The sequence below is a fragment of the Protomyces lactucae-debilis genome, assembly GCF_002105105.1.
Source record: "Protomyces lactucae-debilis strain 12-1054 chromosome Unknown BCR37scaffold_31, whole genome shotgun sequence".
Lineage (NCBI taxonomy): Eukaryota > Fungi > Ascomycota > Taphrinomycetes > Taphrinales > Protomycetaceae > Protomyces > Protomyces lactucae-debilis.
Genome location: NW_024468023.1, coordinates 35,770 through 53,278, shown reverse-complemented (window position 1 = coordinate 53,278; position 17,509 = coordinate 35,770). Strand labels below are relative to the sequence as shown.

General features: G+C 52.5%; 8 protein-coding genes across 8 annotated transcripts; 6 read left to right on the top strand and 2 right to left on the bottom strand.

Moving 5' to 3' along the window:
- Positions 1-13: 13 nt before the first annotated feature.
- Positions 14-1,201, top strand: BCR37DRAFT_352817 (putative sodium bile acid cotransporter; the record flags this gene model as incomplete). Its single annotated transcript, XM_040868156.1, has 1 exon — positions 14-1,201. The coding sequence occupies one exon, from the start codon at positions 14-16 to the stop codon at positions 1,199-1,201; it is 1,188 nt and encodes a 395-aa protein (XP_040721962.1).
- Positions 1,202-1,211: 10 nt separating this feature from the next.
- On the bottom strand, positions 1,212-3,395 carry BCR37DRAFT_395849 (hsp70-like protein; the record flags this gene model as incomplete). Its single annotated transcript, XM_040871678.1, has 1 exon — positions 1,212-3,395. One exon carries the CDS (start codon positions 3,393-3,395, stop codon positions 1,212-1,214), a length of 2,184 nt encoding a protein of 727 aa, XP_040721961.1.
- A 3,101-nt stretch (positions 3,396-6,496) lies between these two features.
- On the top strand, positions 6,497-7,984 carry BCR37DRAFT_395848 (uncharacterized protein; the record flags this gene model as incomplete). The annotated part of the gene is made up of 1 exon (XM_040871677.1): positions 6,497-7,984. The coding sequence occupies one exon, from the start codon at positions 6,497-6,499 to the stop codon at positions 7,982-7,984; it is 1,488 nt and encodes a 495-aa protein (XP_040721960.1).
- Positions 7,985-8,100: 116 nt separating this feature from the next.
- On the top strand, positions 8,101-10,913 carry BCR37DRAFT_224892 (MCM2/3/5 family-domain-containing protein). The gene is made up of 3 exons (XM_040866472.1): positions 8,101-8,240; positions 8,280-8,463; positions 8,506-10,913. The coding sequence occupies exons 1-3, from the start codon at positions 8,216-8,218 to the stop codon at positions 10,805-10,807; spliced, it is 2,511 nt and encodes an 836-aa protein (XP_040721959.1). The 5' UTR covers positions 8,101-8,215; the 3' UTR covers positions 10,808-10,913.
- A 70-nt stretch (positions 10,914-10,983) lies between these two features.
- Positions 10,984-12,779, top strand: BCR37DRAFT_384557 (cytochrome P450). Its single transcript, XM_040870261.1, has 2 exons — positions 10,984-11,391; positions 11,430-12,779. The coding sequence occupies exons 1-2, from the start codon at positions 11,108-11,110 to the stop codon at positions 12,700-12,702; spliced, it is 1,557 nt and encodes a 518-aa protein (XP_040721958.1). The 5' UTR covers positions 10,984-11,107; the 3' UTR covers positions 12,703-12,779.
- A 656-nt stretch (positions 12,780-13,435) lies between these two features.
- Positions 13,436-16,291, top strand: BCR37DRAFT_395844 (uncharacterized protein; the record flags this gene model as incomplete). The annotated part of the gene is made up of 1 exon (XM_040871676.1): positions 13,436-16,291. The coding sequence occupies one exon, from the start codon at positions 13,436-13,438 to the stop codon at positions 16,289-16,291; it is 2,856 nt and encodes a 951-aa protein (XP_040721957.1).
- A 33-nt stretch (positions 16,292-16,324) lies between these two features.
- Positions 16,325-16,765, bottom strand: BCR37DRAFT_395843 (Ctf8-domain-containing protein; the record flags this gene model as incomplete). Its single annotated transcript, XM_040871675.1, has 1 exon — positions 16,325-16,765. One exon carries the CDS (start codon positions 16,763-16,765, stop codon positions 16,325-16,327), a length of 441 nt encoding a protein of 146 aa, XP_040721956.1.
- Positions 16,766-16,925: 160 nt separating this feature from the next.
- Positions 16,926-17,414, top strand: BCR37DRAFT_395842 (uncharacterized protein; the record flags this gene model as incomplete). Its single annotated transcript, XM_040871674.1, has 1 exon — positions 16,926-17,414. One exon carries the CDS (start codon positions 16,926-16,928, stop codon positions 17,412-17,414), a length of 489 nt encoding a protein of 162 aa, XP_040721955.1.
- Positions 17,415-17,509: the final 95 nt, after the last annotated feature.

Sequence of the window (17,509 nt, the reverse complement as noted above, 5' to 3'; positions counted from 1 at the left end):
ATGCGACATACAGATGGAGGAAGGCAAGCAGAGTGCAGCAGATGCACTGACAAGAACAGCATCAGAATCAACATTGACCGTTCCTGCTCCAGTTCCCAAGAAACAAGTTCCACTTTGGCGAAGAATATGGGACGATAGCTGGTTCCTATGCGGCTTTGCGCTTGTTATCGTTGTTGGCCATCTGGCGCCGAATGTAGCACGGAGAGGAGGTGTATTGCGGACAGAGTACACCTTCAGCTATGGAGCCCTCGCTCTCATCTTCCTCATCTCGGGCCTTACAATGCCGACGGCGCTGCTCTTTGCAAATCTCAAGCGGATACGATTGCATGTGATTACACAGAGCATGAGCTTCCTCATTGCGCCGGCCATCGCGTTGGCCATTGTTCAATGTATTCGTGCGTCAGGGACAACGCAAATACCAACACTGGTCCTTGCCGGCTTCATGATTATGATTTGCACGCCCACAACGGTCGCGAGCAATGTGACTTTTACGCGCGCGTCTGGGGGAGATGACGCTGCTGCCCTCATTGAGGTGACCATCGGCAACCTCTTTGGCATCTTCATCTCCCCTGCGCTTGTGCAACTCTTCCTGCGCGATTCTCTCGGGCTGGGCATCGCAAAGCCCAAGGGCGATGTGACACAGCTATATCTCGAGCTCATCAAGCATTTTGGGCTGGCCCTCTACCTGCCTCTTGTCGTTGGTCAAGTGATCCAAAATATCTATCCAGGACCTGTGAAGAAGGTGAGCAACGCTCTCAGACTTACAAAGTGGGCGAGCGTATGCCTGCTGCTTCTCTGTTGGATGTCCTTTTCAGATGCATTTTACCATGGTGCCTTCAAGGCACTGCCAGCAGCCAGTCTCATCACCATCGTTTTTGTCAATTTGGGCCTCTACCCATTTCTGACACTCATCTGCTTCTTGGCGTGCAGGCCGCCATATTTGAGAAAGTGGCATCTCGATAGGAGAGCAACAACGGCCGTTTGCTTCTGCGGTCCGCCAAAGAGCATCACCGTTGGCATTGTCCTGCTGCAGGTACAGTTTGCTGGCTTCTCGCCTATCGAGCAAGCCATCTTCACCATCCCACTCAGCTTATATCAAGGTCAGCAATTAGCCCTTGCGCAGGTCTTTGTTTTGGCCTTTCGTCGCTGGAATAGAGGGGCAGACAAGGACAAGAAAGGGAGTCGAGTAACGTCTATGTAATGATAAGTCTCTAAATGTTCTCTGCATCCTTCAAGTCATAATCCTTTGCCTCGAGCTCGACCTTCTTGGTCTCAACGTTGACCTGCTCAGCAGTAGGTACCGCGGGACGCTCCTCGCCCTGTGACTTCTTGCCAATTTTCTTGTCGGCCAGCTCTCTAGCCGCCCGCTCCGCCTCGATCCTCTTGTTTTCCTCCTCAAAGTAGCGACCACGGATGGGACCAGCCAAACGCTGCAAGTCCTCAAGCTTTGCGACATACTTGGCCTTCTTGGCATCTTCACCCTCATCGTAGAGCCAGTCCTCAACCTCCATGAGCGCCTTGTTGAGCTTCTCCTTCTCTTGCTCACTTGCGAAAGGTGCCCATTCGTCTTCGAGCTTGCTGCGGACAGAGTAAATGTGCTCCTCAAGTGCATTCTTGCGGTCTTCTGTCTCAAGCACGATCCTGTCAGTCATGGTCATTTGCACTTCTTGCTCCTGGAAACGTGCTTTGGTTTGTGCGTCCAATGAACCAGAGGCAGAGACAACAGTAAGCTTATCATCTGTGCGCAACATCTTCTTCACAAGACGTGTCTTGGGCTTAGGGGGCTCTTCCACCTCTGCATCTGCATCTGCATCCGGCATCTCAGAGTCAGCCGACTTGGGCTTCTCCTCAACAGGTGGCAACTCAGACTCAGGAATAAGCTCCTCGACCTCCTTCTCAGCAACAACATACGCTTCCTGCACAATCAATGTACCGTGCAAGTCCAAACGAGACTTGACCTTGACGATGCTGAAGTCACCTTCGCTGTTGGGCTTGACACCCTTGATGGTGTAGGTGCCAATCCACGGCTGTGTCTTGCCAGGCAATGCACTTGCATCAGCGTATTTCGCCGTGAGGGTAAAGTCCTCCTTTCGGTAGAATGTCATAATCTTGGTGCAAGGAACGACATTGTTCTTGTTGAAGACAAGCAGTTCTGGGTCTTCATCCTTGATTTCTGGCGATTTGTCCCATGAGAATTCAATACCATAGGGAGTCAAGTCGTGCACGGCAAAGTCGCGCACACGCAAAACAGGAGAGAGGATGGCGCAACCAAATGCACAACCACGCGCAACAGCCTCGTCCTGGTTGAGTGTGAAGGAAAGAGTCTTGCCAAAGAAGGCAGCGATGCGTTCCTTGACGGCAGGGACACGCGTGCATCCACCAACCATCTCAACAGCCTCGATATCCTCAATTGTCAAACCAGCATCAGCAAGAGCACGCTCGAGAGGCTCTGTAGCGCGGTCAAGAAGGGGTTGTACGAGTGCCTCGAGTTCGTCACGCTTCATCATTGCTGAAACATCCACGTCATTCATGATGCTCTCAACAGAGATGGGCGCCTGCAAATTGGCAGACAGAATCTTCTTCATCTTTTCAACAGCAGCAGTCAATCGGAACATGGCCTTTGGGTTGGACTGCAGGTCGAGCTTGTACTTGGCGGAGAATTCTTTTGCAAAGTGGTCCACAAGGGCACGATCAAAGTCACGTCCACCAAAGTGACGGTCGTATGCGGTCGACTTGACGTTGAGTTGTCCTTTCTTGTAGGCAACGATGGCAACGGAGTAGTTGGAGTGACCAATGTCGCAAATGGCGAGGTACCGAGGCTTGTCTTCAGGCAAATCAGTCTTGGTGATTCCGTAGCCGAGTGCTGACGCGGTTGTGTCGTTCATGAGACGCAGAGCGTGAAGGCCAGCAATATCTGCTGCATCAAGCACTGCTTTACGCTGCACATCGGTAAACCATCCTGGTACAGAGATGACCACATCTGAGCATGGCATCTTAAGCTCAGCCGTGGCAGTCTCCTTGATCTTGGTCAAGAATGCGGCAGTCAGTTGAACAGAAGAAAAGATGCTCTCCTCGCCCAGGTAGTTGACCTTGACACCGACACCACCGTCAATGTCAATCAGCTCAGATGAGATGTATTTGCTCTCAATTTCCTGGATCTCTGGGTCATCAAACCGTCTACCAATGATACGTTTCAAGCTCCCAACTGTGTTCCTGAAGTTTGAAATCTCGTTCGTCTTGGCTGGCTCTCCGAGTGTCCTTGCCTTTGGGCCGAAGCCTACGAGTGTCGGTGTAGCGCGGTTAGAGACTTCGTTTGTGATGACATCGATACCGCGATTGCGGGCCACTGCAATGACGGTCGTTGCAGAGCCGAGATCGATTCCAACAACAGACATGATTGATGTGTATCTACGTGTCTAGCTTTCCGTTCAGGGATGAACTTGCTGCTTCGTCTCTCAAGCTGCGTCGCAGAGGAAAAAAATGTCGTTGCGCGCAGCCAAGTCACGTGTCTGACGACTTCGAGAAGGTTCGAGGCGAAGATGGACTCTACCCAGAAACTACATATACTAGATCTATGGATTCAGGCTAAGCAGCGATAAGAGCCGTGAGCTGTGAAGACTGCTGATACTTTGATCGACTCTTGAAACGTCTTGTTGTACGCAAACTCGGCTGAGGATACTCAAGCCACTCGGCTGTACTAGTAAATACTCTGTCAAGTGCTTGACGTTCCGCGTGAATGAGAGCAGAGCTTCGACGAATGCTACTTTCCTGAAGATAGAATCCAATATCTAAATCCTGGCGACAAGGGTCGAGTCAAGTCATTTCGAAATGGAATAGATTGATGACCAAGTCGAGTGCGATGCTGGTCCATGGTTCTTGGGCAGCAACGTCGCTGCCTTATCTTATCGCAACCAGAGAGGGCAGATGCGTTTACTGCCCTCTGCTGAACTTGCCTACAGCAACCACTTTCTACCGTCAACTATTTCCGTTCGTTGCGGCCTACGGCTGCTATCTCTGCTTTGGCCTGCGGTCTCACCATTGCTTGACCATACTCATTCGCAACGCTGCAATCCAATGCATTCCGAGGCCTTCGCTCGCTACACAATGAGCTGGCCCGTTCCTCCGAGCCCGCTGACTGTGTCATTTCACTAGGCGTCTGGTCAATGAAGTATACCGCAAGATTCGCATGACGCCTGGTGTCTGAGACCTTGCTGAAAATACAAGATCTTCGCAGCTGATTGCCTGAAATGACACTTCTTTTCAAATACGAAAATGTCGACTCACTCAGTCGAGTGAGTTGTCATTGACTCATGGCGGAAGACAATGCTTCGACCACTTCAACTAGCCTACTGATGCGGCCTACGATTGTGAACCTTTGAAAACCGTCTATAGTAAATCACAGGCGCTTACAAGCGATAGCCGATCAAACATAAATATACTAATTGGCGCTTGTTTGTGCAATATCATAGGGAACAACCATCCGTGACCACGTCCAAGGCAGGTCAACACCCGAGTCCATGTCTCCTGCGACGCGAGTGCATGAGAACATTGAGAAGCATTGCCCGGTCGCGCGGTGTTTCTAGAATGTCTTGGGTGTGCGTGGTTTGCTGCCTGCGCTGCGAATCAAATTCTCGCCTCTGCGCCATCCCGACCCGCTGGAACATCGCCATGCTGGCCCACGCTCACCGCACAAAACACCACGATGATGCTCGGGCATCGACATTGACGCTGGATGCTGCTGTTGCAAGTAGCTGAGAGGGGGGAAGATAGTGCTGTTTGAGAAGAAGAGCGTCACAACGAGAGACCCTGGCCGTGGTCTCAATTCTGACTCGCAACGCTCATTGAGTGTCGGATCTGCCGTCTGCCCCTCTTAGCAAGTTCGATACCATGCTCTCTGCCAGGGACCCCCTCTGCTTCGCTCATCCGCCCGTTGTCTTCAATGAAGGCTTCTTCCAAGGGCATTTGGCAGGCAGTCCCACGCACTGTTCCACTTGACCACGAGATCCACATTTGAGATGTACAGCGCCTCAACTCCTCTGAGTCCTCCCAAGTTACCATACTTTCAATGGACTGCCGATGCGGCCAGATTCCCCGTGACTGGGCATCTCTAGCGAATTGTATCGTGCGGTCGCCGTTTGAGACCTTCCATGGTGTCTGATCCTGCTTCACAGTCAGAGCGGCCTGGCGGCCGGCAACCGCCTGAGATCCCTTGCGGCAGACTTTGACCACTCAATCACTCAAGCAGTAGCGTGGCAGCCCTTGCTCACCGGTCATCACGAGAAATCATTGGAGACGGAGCAGTCTCTGAGTTTCGCGAGTCGCGACATACGACTCATGTCGGACCGCCCTGGTGCACCTCACCTGTCTAGCGCTATTAACTTTCAGACAGGTGGCTCAGGATAATATCGGGTAGCGGTAACGTGGATCAGAGAGCCTGCGAAAAGGCAGCGCTCTTCCTCGCCCTTCGTGATGCGCACATCCTGGACCAAGCGGGCATCTTGGCTAGTTGGCGCAGGACTCTTCTTCACCTCGACCTACATTTTGTACATATCAAGCAAGTCGACATCTTTCACGAAGATGGCGTAAGGATCGGACAAGCACTTGAATCGATCGACGATAAGCGGACGCGACATAAGCAGCGGAAGAAGCGTGGTGCAGTGCAACGACATACGATCTCGACAAACAGAACAACAAGAAGGCTACGTGAAGAACACTTGAAACGTTGTTTTGCGCAGTTGCAACAGTTCAGGGAGCGTGTACGGTGGCCCCGACACATTTGAAGAAGCTCTGTTACTCCTTTTGCTGCGAATTCCGTTGTTCCTCTAGCGATCTACCTTCGCAAATCCATTTTCAGCCAACGTAACGCCTGCCCAAGCCGTGTTGATAGAACAGAGGTTACTGCCTGTGCTTTGGTGATCATCCGGCATCTTGTATGGACCGTTTCTCAGCCAGCCGCCAGTCTCTAGCCTTTCGCCGACCCATCTCAGCTGCCCCTGGCACACCGCCCATCGCTGAACTCGCTCGTGCTCAGTCTGGGTGTCACACTTGCGTGGCGAGAGGAGTTCGATGTTCTGAACAAAAGCCAATCTGCAGGCAATGTGAAGATCATCAAAGAGCTTGCAAATGGTCAGAGGCTGAACCCAGGTTTACACCTACACTGCTACGTAAGTCCATTGCCAGTCTCGAGACAGAGTCTCTAATCCTCTCAGCAACACCAAAGCTCGGCAGAACACCGTCACCCCCAGAACACGCACGAAAACGTGTCAAGCGAGCGAGTCCAGATTACACTTACGGTCAGGGGCCAGAATTATTTAACAATGCCATGGAAGGCAGACGAAGTGACGGTCCTCTTCTCCCTGCCCATCCATCAGGCCATCCGGTCTTCACACGGAAAGTCTCACCTAAGACAAGGCGTGCTGAACCGCTTACACCCAACAGCAAGGCCCGCAGCAAGACGAACTCGCTGAGCTCAACTCTCTCTACTGCATCCACTGCGATGTTGGTTCCAGACGGCAGCTATTCACCCAAGAACTTGGCTGGCAGAGTCTTGCCTACAGCACCAGACCAACAACGCACAAAGCTCGGCAGCATGGCATGGCCCACACGCTCCCTCCTACGGATTGAGCCAGTCTCCCACAATTCAAGCATGCTTTTTCGTCCTGATCTTGGTGGCGACCGCCGCTCCTCGCAGTTACTGTGTCCTCCTCCGATGGATCTCCATGCATACTGCAACGCTAGGAGAGGCAGTCAGACAAGTACGACGCTAGGTCTTCTACGCAAGACGTATCTGGCGCGCTTCACTTCCGGCTGCTTCGACATGGCCTTTCTCAAGAATGAAGGTGAAGGATCTGGCGCAGGTGCCTTTTCCAACCTCGTGATACCTCTCTTTGACGAGATTGACGGCGACACTGCCACGTTACTGCAAGATCCCATGCGACTACAAGACTCACTCGAATGCAGTGTCTTCCAAGAAGCATACGTTCTTTCTCTTCGTCGGCCTGCTGCGCATAACGATCCTCAGACTGATATTTTGAGACGATGGATTGCTGCCCTTTTCCTTCTCAGCATGTCATTAGAACGCGGCTTGGACTCACACGCTCTGCACCATGCAAGTATGGCAATCTTTTGCTTCAAATTGCTTGACGTCAAGGCTCGCTACACAGGCGATCTCCGCAAATCGCTTGACGCGTCTTTACTGTTCCTCAGTGAAGCAACGTTCCGGTATTGTGCAAATGTTGCTTTACTGACTGGTGAGCGTTGTCCGATTGAGGTGTCTGCCTTGCCCGTGCCTATTCACCCTCTCGATCAGCTGATGCAGCAAACTGTGGCTCAACGCTTACAAGCGTTTGACCTTCTGAAACAGCTTGCTGTAGCGACGCTTCCACCGGATCGCAGCGGGATTGCCCGACGCCTCGAGACAACTTTGGCCGAACTCATGGCTTGTGATCGTCAAATTGATCGCATCCCGGCTCGACGTCTGCCTCCTAGCCCCCAACAGTCATTTGGAAGTGTTGGGTATGAGGGTACTGGCTGGACCGTTGCAGCAATGCAAGTCGTTGTGGTCAAAGTGCTCATCACGAGTATCGTGGATGGCTTTGATCGCGAGTCATTGCTAGTGCAGTACTTTGCGATGCTGGATTCATTGATCATGACACTGGCTTCGCCAACACAAGTCAAGGTCACGCTCGACACGACTGGCCTCTTACTACTCGGTGCCATGATCCAAGTGGATGCGCAACGAGGATGTTTGCTGGAACTGCTGCAGCAAGCACACGCACGAGATCTCGGAACGGCGTTACGGTTGACGGACGCAAAAAGAATCTTGCAGCATGTATGGCATTTGCAAGATTCAAAAGGAACCCTAGATGCAATACCAAACTCTCCCTATTCAGCGGCATTTCTCCGAGATATCTCGATCATTCGAGATGTCCAGGTGGTGTATGGCGATGTGATGGGCGAACGACGGGGCTTGATTGTCCCATGATGAAACGACGATGAGGCCGAGCATTGATGACGTCCCTGTAAATAGCACCTCTGTACACTTCTATGTACTTAATCTTCAGCATGTTCAGCTAATCTTCAACATGTTCAGCTCATCAAAGTCGCGAATTTGGAGTCGCGAAAAGTGAATTTGAATTTGACTGCAGACAAGCGACAGACGCGACTTGTGCAACGGCCAACGCACTCTGCATACCCAATTGCAAAGGCACCAGCCATGAACGACCTCCCAGTCTTCCAGGGTATGCTCAGCTGACAATGGAAGCATCGCTGACATGCAGATGAGGTGTTTCTGACGCGTGTGCGTACTTTCGAGGAGTACCTCGACCATACTGCAACAAGCACATACAGCGCAGACCAGGTCAACTACCGCGATGCCATTTTGCGCATGCTCAATACACAATCACGAAGGCTCGTCGTCAACCTGGATGAGATTCGCGACTATAATCGGGAACTCGCGCGAGGGTATGCTCTGAGGAAGGACACAAGCCAGTAAGCTAACTGCAGAATCCTCATGAGCCCTGCTGAATACCTCCCAGCCTTTGACAAGGCTCTCAAGAACGTTGTCCTGACTTTGCGCGACCCGACACGCCACAAAGTAGACGACCAACCTTTTTACGTTGCCTTTGCTGGCTCCTTTGGGGAAAACCACGTCAACCCCAGGACATTGCGTGCCATGCATCTTGGCCGCCTCATATCGATGGAAGGTATCGTCACGCGATGCTCCCTTGTGCGGCCCAAGGTGGTCAAGTCTGTCCATTACTGCGAAGCCACAAAAGAGTTCCTATCACGCGAATATCGAGATGCGACTATGGGCGATGGCATTGCAGGACCGAGTGTCTATCCGACAGAAGACCGTGACGGCAACAAACTCACGACCGAATACGGTTACTCTACTTACCGTGATCATCAGACCATCAGCATTCAAGAGATGCCTGAACGTGCACCAGCTGGTCAGCTGCCTAGAAGTATCGACGTGATCATGGATGATGACTTGGTTGATCGATGCAAGCCTGGAGACCGTATCCAGCTGGTGGGTGCCTATCGATCTTTGGGAGGAGGCAACGGCTCTGTTGCTGGGACATTCACGACGCTCCTACTTGGCAATCATGTTGTCCTCCTCTCGAGCAAGTCAGGAGGTGGTATTGCACAGCAACAGATGTTTGATCTTGATATCCGCAACATCAACAAGATTGCAAAGAAGAAGAACATCTTTGAGCTTGTCTCTCAGTCCTTGGCACCCAGTATTTACGGTCATGACTACATCAAGAAGGCTATTCTGCTCATGTTGCTCGGAGGTATGGAAAAGAACCTCGACAACGGTACCCATATCCGTGGTGACATCAATATTCTCATGGTGGGTGACCCCTCGACTGCGAAATCTCAGATGCTGCGATTCGTCCTCAATACAGCACCACTGGCCATTGCCACTACTGGCAGGGGTTCGTCTGGTGTGGGTTTGACTGCAGCTGTCACAACCGACAAGGAGACTGGCGAACGTCGATTGGAAGCCGGTGCCATGGTGCTCGCTGATCGTGGCGTTGTGTGCATCGACGAGTTTGACAAAATGTCTGATGTCGATCGAGTCGCCATTCACGAAGTGATGGAGCAACAGACAGTGACCATTGCCAAGGCTGGAATTCACACTAGTTTGAATGCGCGATGCTCAGTCATTGCTGCTGCCAATCCCGTCTATGGACAATATGATGCGCACAAAGACCCTCACCGCAATATTGCATTGCCGGATTCGCTTCTTTCGCGGTTCGACTTGTTGTTTGTTGTTACCGATGATATCGACGATGCACAAGATCGTCGCATCTCGGAGCACGTCTTGCGCATGCATCGCTACCTGGCTCCTGACATGGAAGAAGGCCAACCCGTGCGTGAAGATGGCGGCCAATTGCTTGGCGTTGGAGGCACAGATACTTCCACAGAGGCTGAACAGGCCTCACCCGTCTTTGAAAAGTACAATCAGATGCTGCACGCTGGTGTAACTTATACGAATCGTCGCTCAAAGCAAAAAGAGGTGTTGTCCATGGCTTTTGTCAAGAAGTACATCCAATATGCAAAAACGCGTATTCGACCTGTCCTGTCCAAGGGAGCAGCCGACCACATTGTCTTGACGTATGGTAACTTGCGAAACGACGAATTGGGCGCGAATCAACGCAAAACAGCCCCAATGACTGCACGTACGCTCGAGACGCTCATTCGACTTGCAACGGCGCATGCCAAAGCGAGATTGTCGAATCGTGTGGATCCGCGCGATGCTGAGGCTGCAGAGGAAATCTTGAGGTTTGCTTTGTTTAAGGAGGTCGTGCAAGTAGACCGGCGGAAACGTCGACGAACGACACCAGAGGGTGGCGAAGCGATGGACGAGGATGACTCGGAGGATGATGAGGAAGAAGAGGAGGAAGTCGCACCACAAAGTCAACGAAGCACAAGACGTGCAAGAGCTGCTGCGGCGTCCTCTGCTCCTGTTGCAGACGCTGCTTCTGATGATGAGATGGATGGACCTGCCACTGCGGCCGCTGACGAGGAGGACGAGGAGGAAGAAGAGGCTGCGGCGCCTTCCAGCGGACCCGTGCTTAGCGATGCGCGGTACAAGCAATTCGAAAATCGCCTTGCACAGCTCATCAGCACTCCGGTGTTTGCGGACGACACATGCACAACAGAAGATCTGCTGCCGGAGATGAACAAGACGCTGCCGGCCTCGGACTTGTTTAGTGCTGGTGAAATGGCGGTTGCCCTGGAGAAGATGACTGCCCTCAACAAGATATTTGCGTCTGGTGGTGTCGTGTACAAGGTATAGACTGCATGTTTCTGTGTCCCTAGCCCAGGCCTGCTCTTCTCTTGCACTGAGTTGTATCTGATTGTATTCAGTTGTCTCTACTATTAATTCCGCTGACTCATCCCCTGCCCCTGGAAGCACGTGCCTCTCCCGTCGTACGACCCGCGAAAAACAAAAAATCAAATCAGGAAGCGATCAAGACACAAGACGCTCTCATCTTGTATACACCCGCGGGCCTCTGTCTTCTTCTCATCGCCTCGGGTAGAGTCTGATCCTGGGCACCCTCATTCTCCTTCAGCACCATTCTTTCAATTTTCACACATGTCCGCCAACGTCACCGGCTCCTTTCCCCCCGTGTCCCCCTCAGGAGGCATTGTCTCCCGCCTCCTCGACGGCATCAACGGTTGGACACTCATTTTGAGTGCCGTTGCTGTCATTCTCGTCGCTGAGCAAGTCCGCTATCGTAACCGGAAGCAGGGCATTGCCGGCCCGGCCTTCACCATCCCAATCATGGGCGCGTTTTTGGACTCGATGCACCCGACTTTCGAGGGGTACTTTAGCAAATGGGAGTCTGGCGCACTCTCCTGTGTCTCTGTGTTTCACAAGTACGTCCCCAAGATATCTCGGCATACTAACAACCTAGGTTTGTGGTGATTGCATCAACAAAAGACCTTTCCCGCAAGATTCTTAACTCGCCCATGTATGTCCAGCCCTGCGTGGTGGATGCTGCCAAGAAGATCCTGATGAAGACCAACTGGGTCTTCCTTGATGGTAAGCCGCACGTCGAGTACCGCAAGGGTCTGAACACGCTCTTCACGCGCAAGTCACTGGCTCTCTACATCCCTGAGCAGATGGCCGTGTACGAGCGATACTTTGCCGAATTTCTCAAACTCTCAGAGATGGAGCCTGTGGCTTTCATGCCTCACTTCCGCGACCTGAATGTGGCCGTCTCCTGCAGGACCTTCTTTGGCTACTGGATCAAAGATTCGCAGATCAAGCAAATCTCCGAGGATTACTGGTACATCACTGCTGCTATGGAACTCGTCAACTTTCCCTTGGCTTTGCCTTACACCAAGGTCTGGTACGGTATCCGTGCTCGAAAGACGGTCATTGCTGCCTTTGAAGAAGCTTCCGCCTCTTCACGTAAAGCAATGCTGGCCGGTGAGAAGCCGACATGCATGGTGGATCAGTGGATTGTCAGTATGATTGAGGCACAAAAGTTTGCCAAGTCCGGTGGCGACAAGGCTGATATGCCAGCGTCTGTGCTCATTCGTGACTTTTCCGACAATGAGATTGCTCAGACCATGCTGTCCTTTTTGTTTGCCTCGCAGGATGCCACTTCTTCTGCCATGTCGTGGCTCTTCCACTTGCTTGCCGACAACCCAGACATTTACGGCAGAATTCGTCAGGAGCAGCTCGATGTGCGTGGCGGCGACCCAAGCAAGGCAGTGGATATGGAGATGTACGACCAAATGACACTGACCAAGGCGGCTGTGCGCGAGACGTTGCGTTTGCGACCACCTGTACTCATGGTCCCGTACCAAGCAAAGAAGGACTGGAATGTCACGCCAGAGTACAAAGTTCCCAAGGGTGCCATGGTGATTCCCACATTCTGGCATGCCTTGCACGATGAACAGGCCTTCCCTGATCCTCATGCCTGGGTGCCTGAGCGATGGATTTCTGGTACTGCGAATGCATCCCCACAAAACTGGCTCGTGTTTGGTGTTGGTCCTCACCACTGTCTTGGTCAAGCATATGCCATGGAGCACTTGGCCCTTGCTGCGGGTCTTGCTTGTCTCAAGTTTGACCTCACTCACCACAAGACAGAGGTGAGCGAGAACATCAAGATTTTCGCCACCATCTTCCCAGAGGACGATGTTGTTCTTTCTTGGCGCAAATCCGAGCATCACTGCTAGAGAAGCCGATTCAATCGGCGTTGACCCAGTGTTTGTATTCTTACATAGACTTATACCGTTAGTGCCGTTTATGCTTCTTCTTGGTGAATGCATCGTAACTGCTCTGGCTTTTCGAGGAGGCGGAAGAGCCCTTGCCCTTGCGCATGTCCAGTTCATCCTCGGAATCTTGAGTCGCTCGAGCATGCTTCTTGGTAATCTTGCTTTCTTTCTCATGCTGTGCAGCTTGACGGGCTTTCGTCTGCTGTGCCAGTCGCCGTTTCAACTTGAGTTCTTCAAGTGATAGCGTGGCAGATTGACCATCGTCGTCGGTTTTACTGGGCAAATGACCCAGACCGGCTCGTACAGCAGGTCGTGGTTTGAGACGTATCGGTTCTTCAGGTGCATCTGTCTCTGCATGAGGTGGAAGCCAGGAAGCGACAACCTGGCGCGCGAGATTGATAGAAACACCGATTTGAGTTTGTAATCGGGCAGCTTCTTCTTGAGAACGAGACTGAGACATGAGTCTCTAGTGGAAGTGTGTTTAAGAGCAAAGAAGGTAGCAGACAAGAGCCTTCCAAGCAAGTTCAAGATCAAGGTCAAGCTGTAGTCTGGTTCTCTGGCTGTCTCCTGTTTCTGTTCCTGACTTTTTGATCCCACGCAGACAGCAGACAGCAAACCAACATACTCCTGCCGCCTGGGACGGCGCAAGGGCGGCCAGGTCGACGGATCGTACACAAGTAAGGGTGGCCTGGCGATGTTTAGCAAGTTCAAGGACTCCTTCAATGCTGGACTCGCACAGGCAGGTGTGGATGCCGCGCGACGCAACCAGTCTCCGCGAAATAGCACATCTACAGATAGGCCTTCACCCGCTACGGTAGCTGCTCCTGCAAAGAATACAGCATCAGACAATAAGAAGGAGGATGGATCGTTTGAGGAGAATCTCGATGCTGATTCTGAGGCAGAGGAAGAAGAGACAGCCCCGGCCAAGGCGGATACACCTGCTGCAACGACCGGCTCGGCGCGCACCAGTGTAGATGATGCATCGCGTGCTCCCGCAGCACCCGCAGACTTGCGTAAGAAGCTACGCAAGCTAGACAAATACGAGGAGAAGTATCCAGAGCTTTTGACGGCGTATCGCGCTTTGCAGCAGCAACAGCAACAAACCATTCAATTCGAGCAAGTTTTGAGAGACTTGACGCCTGCAACAACGGTTGCTGATGTAGAGGCCTTTCAGCAATGGGCTGGCAACTTTGCATTGAAGACAGAGATGTCTATGGAAGAGCTGCGTCGCGTTTCTGCGGAATTGCAAGAGGCAAAGAAGGCACAGAGTACGGCAGAGGAGCGTTGCAAGGTGCTTGAGGAATCTGGCAAGACGTCTGTCAATGATATGGTGTCGGACAATCGAGTTTCGGAATTGGAGACGCAACTTGGGCAAGAGAAGGAAGCAGAAGCTAAGCTCAAGGCCCGCATTGATATGCTCGAAGCAGCTCAAGCCCGTGCCGCCCAGGAACGCGAAGAAGCCGTTTCAGCAGTGACTGAAGAATTAACAGCGACACGCAAGCAAGTTGTCGAGCTCAAGGTAGCCCTTGCACAAGCGTTGCGTCAACAAGCATCTACAACGCAAGCATCCGCAACGCCCGCACCGTCTACAGTGGATGAACCTGAAGCAGAGACACCCTTACAGGATGGTCCACTCAGCAAGAGTCAAAAGAAGCGTCGCAACAAGAAGAAGGGCGGTGCTGGCGCTGCTGATGACAACACTAAAGTCACCGAGACCATCTCACATCCGCCGCCACAGCCTGCTGCTACTACAAATGAATCAGCGACACAACTCAGAGAGGCTCGCGATGCGCTGCAGGTCCAGCTCGATCGCTTGCAAGCTGAAGCAGACGCTTACACGGCTGAAAAGGCTACCTACGAACGACGCCTCAAGCAGCAGCGTGATGAAAAGGAAGAAATTGCAGGTCTTCGCGAAATGGTAGCAAGTGTTGGCAGCGAGCTTGTGGAAGCTCGTGATGAAGTGAAGGCACTCAAGAGTAAAGTGGCTACTGCTCAGGATAGCGCTCAGGTGGACGCTCTTACAAAACAAGTGACGGAGCAAGAGGTCACCATTGTCAATTTGAACGCCGAGCTTACACGATCTGCCAAAGAGCTAGCAATGGCCGAGAGGTTGTCGTCGGAGCGATTCAAAGAGCTGACAAGCTCAAAAGAGCTGGCGAGTAAGCGTGCTGCCGAATTGACAGATGTCAAACAACAGCTCGCTTCCTTCGCTACTGATAAGCAAGCCCTGGAAGCGCGCATCAAAGTCGCAGAGACTCGCGTTAAAGTCTTGGAACGAGGCGAACGGGATCGCAAGGATGAGATTGCTTCGCTGAAAACGTCGCTCAGCAGTCGTGAGCGTGAGCTCAAAGTCATCCAGACTGCATTCAAGGAAGAAGAAGCACGTCGGAAAGCGGAGGAGGCGCGTGGTGTTACACTGAAAGCAGAGCTCGTCAAAGTTTCCGGACTTCGAGATGCCATGGCCAGTGCGCGCGACGATGCAGTCAAGCAAGCGACTCAGGCACGACAGGAATTGGCACAAGGCAACACAAAAGTGCAAGAGATGCAAGCCTTGCGCAACAAGATGGCACAGGAGCGGGATGCAGCGCAAGAGGCCCTAGCACAGCGCGAGCAGCTCTTCGAAGATGCAGGCCAGCAAGCGAGTTCTTTGCGTGAGCAAACGGCGGATATGCAGCATCGCATGAGAGAAGCGACTGAGAGACTCGAGGCGTGTGAAGAGGAACTTGCCGAATCGCAACGGGCCCTAGGCGAGCGAGCACGAGAAGCCTCAACAATGCGGCGACTCTTGTCGGAAATGGAAGCTTCCCAGGCGTCTCGGCTTCGTGAGATGCGTGAGCGAATGGAGAAGACAAGTGCTGAACGTGACAAGGCAGAAGATGAAGCTGCGTTCCTGGGAAAGAAGCGGACACGGGAAGTAGAAGCGCTCAAAGAGCAATTGGCTGACGCTGAGCGGACACGGCGACGAGCCTTGACTGAGAAGGACGATTTGGTGGCACAAGTTGCTACACTGGAGCGCAACAAACAGGCAGCAGAGCAACTCGCACAGGAACGTGAAACAGACCTCCAAGAGCTGAAGCGGACAAGCAAGTCGCTGTCGACTGCTGTGCAAGAATCAGAACGACAATTATCACTACTAGAGGCTGAGCGACAAACCTACCAACGGCAAGGCAAGGAAATGCAAACACGTCTGGAAGCGTTGCAGTCGCAACTTCAAGCGAAAGAGGACTTGGTTGGTCGATTGAACCGCGAGCGTGGCGATTGGGCAGATGCCATGTCGCCTCTTGCTCGGCGTGGCAACAACAGTCGCGACCACTCATTTTCTATGCCACCCATGTCGCCTGGCTCACCAATGCGCAGTCCGTCGTTGCACAGTGTACAATTGTCTGATCGACCCAAGGAGAAGGCCGAGGTGGACCGTGAGTACATCAAGAATGTGCTCTTTCAGTTTTTGGAGCATAAGGAGAGACGGGCTATGCTGGTGCCGGTGATTAGCAGGCTTCTTTTGCTTACGAAGCAGCAAGAGAGCATGTTTGTGAGTGGATTTCGGTAGCAAGGCGACGTAGATGGCATATGAAGTATTTGTCTATGTGTTTTCCAGTGTCCCGAGTGGTTCTGGCCGTTGTCCAAAGTAGATCTTCTTTGTGACAATATCAACGAGTTCCAGGTTGAAGGATTCGCTAGTCTCTTTCTGTACCTGGGACGACATGATTTGGCTCGACATGACCGCGTCGTTGTCTGATGCTGATGGCGCGGCAGATGTTGGCCGTTTCAGCACGGCAAAGGGCTTTTTGAGCTTGATAAGCTTGCCCTCCATCTTTTGATAACCGACATAGAGGAATATTCTGCCATCTGGCTCCTCGACAAGCTTACCTAGCCTTGTTTCCGCTGGGTCAAGCTTCTGTATAGCACCTTGCAGCTCGAGGAAGCAGAGAGTCTGAGAGCCGGCCAGTCTAATGAAGTGGGAGCTTGAGCTTGCTTCTCCTGTTGCCAGACTGAGTGCTGGGATGTGGATGGTGGATTCCATCTAGCAGGACATGGGCTCTGTGGCAGCGTGTGTTTGTGACTGTTGGTTGGGATGTCGTCGTCGCTGCTCATCCCCAGACACGCCCAAGGTCTCGAAGGAGTCAACAAAGTAACTGGTCAAGGGCGAGGCAGCAGGCTGAAGAGCCAAACTAGCATACAGGATGGCGAGCAGGTACCAACAGCTCAATCACCAGTACTCACGGCACAACTATGGTGCGCCGGCCCCGGCCCGTAAGTCTGGCAAGAAGCAGAAGAAACAGGAGCCCCAGGCATGGAAGGACTTCATTGAGATGTTGGCCATGTCGACCTTCTTCATCTTGATCTATTGGGTGTCTCTATGGACGGCGACGGTTGCCTATACGCATCGTGTTCCGCCGATGCTGACTGTTACAACGGTACTATTGGGACTATCAATACCCGTTGCTGCCGCACTCAGCTTTCGTCGCTGCGAGATATGGTACGAGTATGGAGCACTGGAGTACTGGCAGCCGGTCAAGGATATCATCAGACAAGGCACCCGGCGCAAGGGTGTTGCAGGGATCTTGGCAGCGCTGGCCATTGCCTTTATATTTGTGGTGTATGGGCCCTTCCTTTACGGCGCCGTGTGCTATGTGGATGAGCTCGGCCAGGTTGAGGAGCATGATGACTAGAGCACCTAGCCTCTTTCTGTAGCATCATCTGTAGTCTTATTCCACATAGTTGACGGGAGAATTGTCCGACGCTGCCCGAAACTTGCGCAGAGAGC

Bases quoted from the DNA above. Each gene is read 5' to 3' on its own strand.
- BCR37DRAFT_224892 (XM_040866472.1), top strand. From the start codon at position 8,216: ATGAACGACCTCCCAGTCTTCCAGG. The intron at 8,241-8,279 runs GTATGCTCAGCT...GCTGACATGCAG, and splicing joins CGACCTCCCAGTCTTCCAGG to ATGAGGTGTTTCTGACGCGT. The intron at 8,464-8,505 runs GTATGCTCTGAG...AGCTAACTGCAG, and splicing joins AATCGGGAACTCGCGCGAGG to AATCCTCATGAGCCCTGCTG.
- BCR37DRAFT_384557 (XM_040870261.1), top strand. From the start codon at position 11,108: ATGTCCGCCAACGTCACCGGCTCCTTTCCCCCCGTGTCCCCCTCAGGA. The intron at 11,392-11,429 runs GTACGTCCCCAA...CTAACAACCTAG, and splicing joins TGTGTCTCTGTGTTTCACAA to GTTTGTGGTGATTGCATCAA.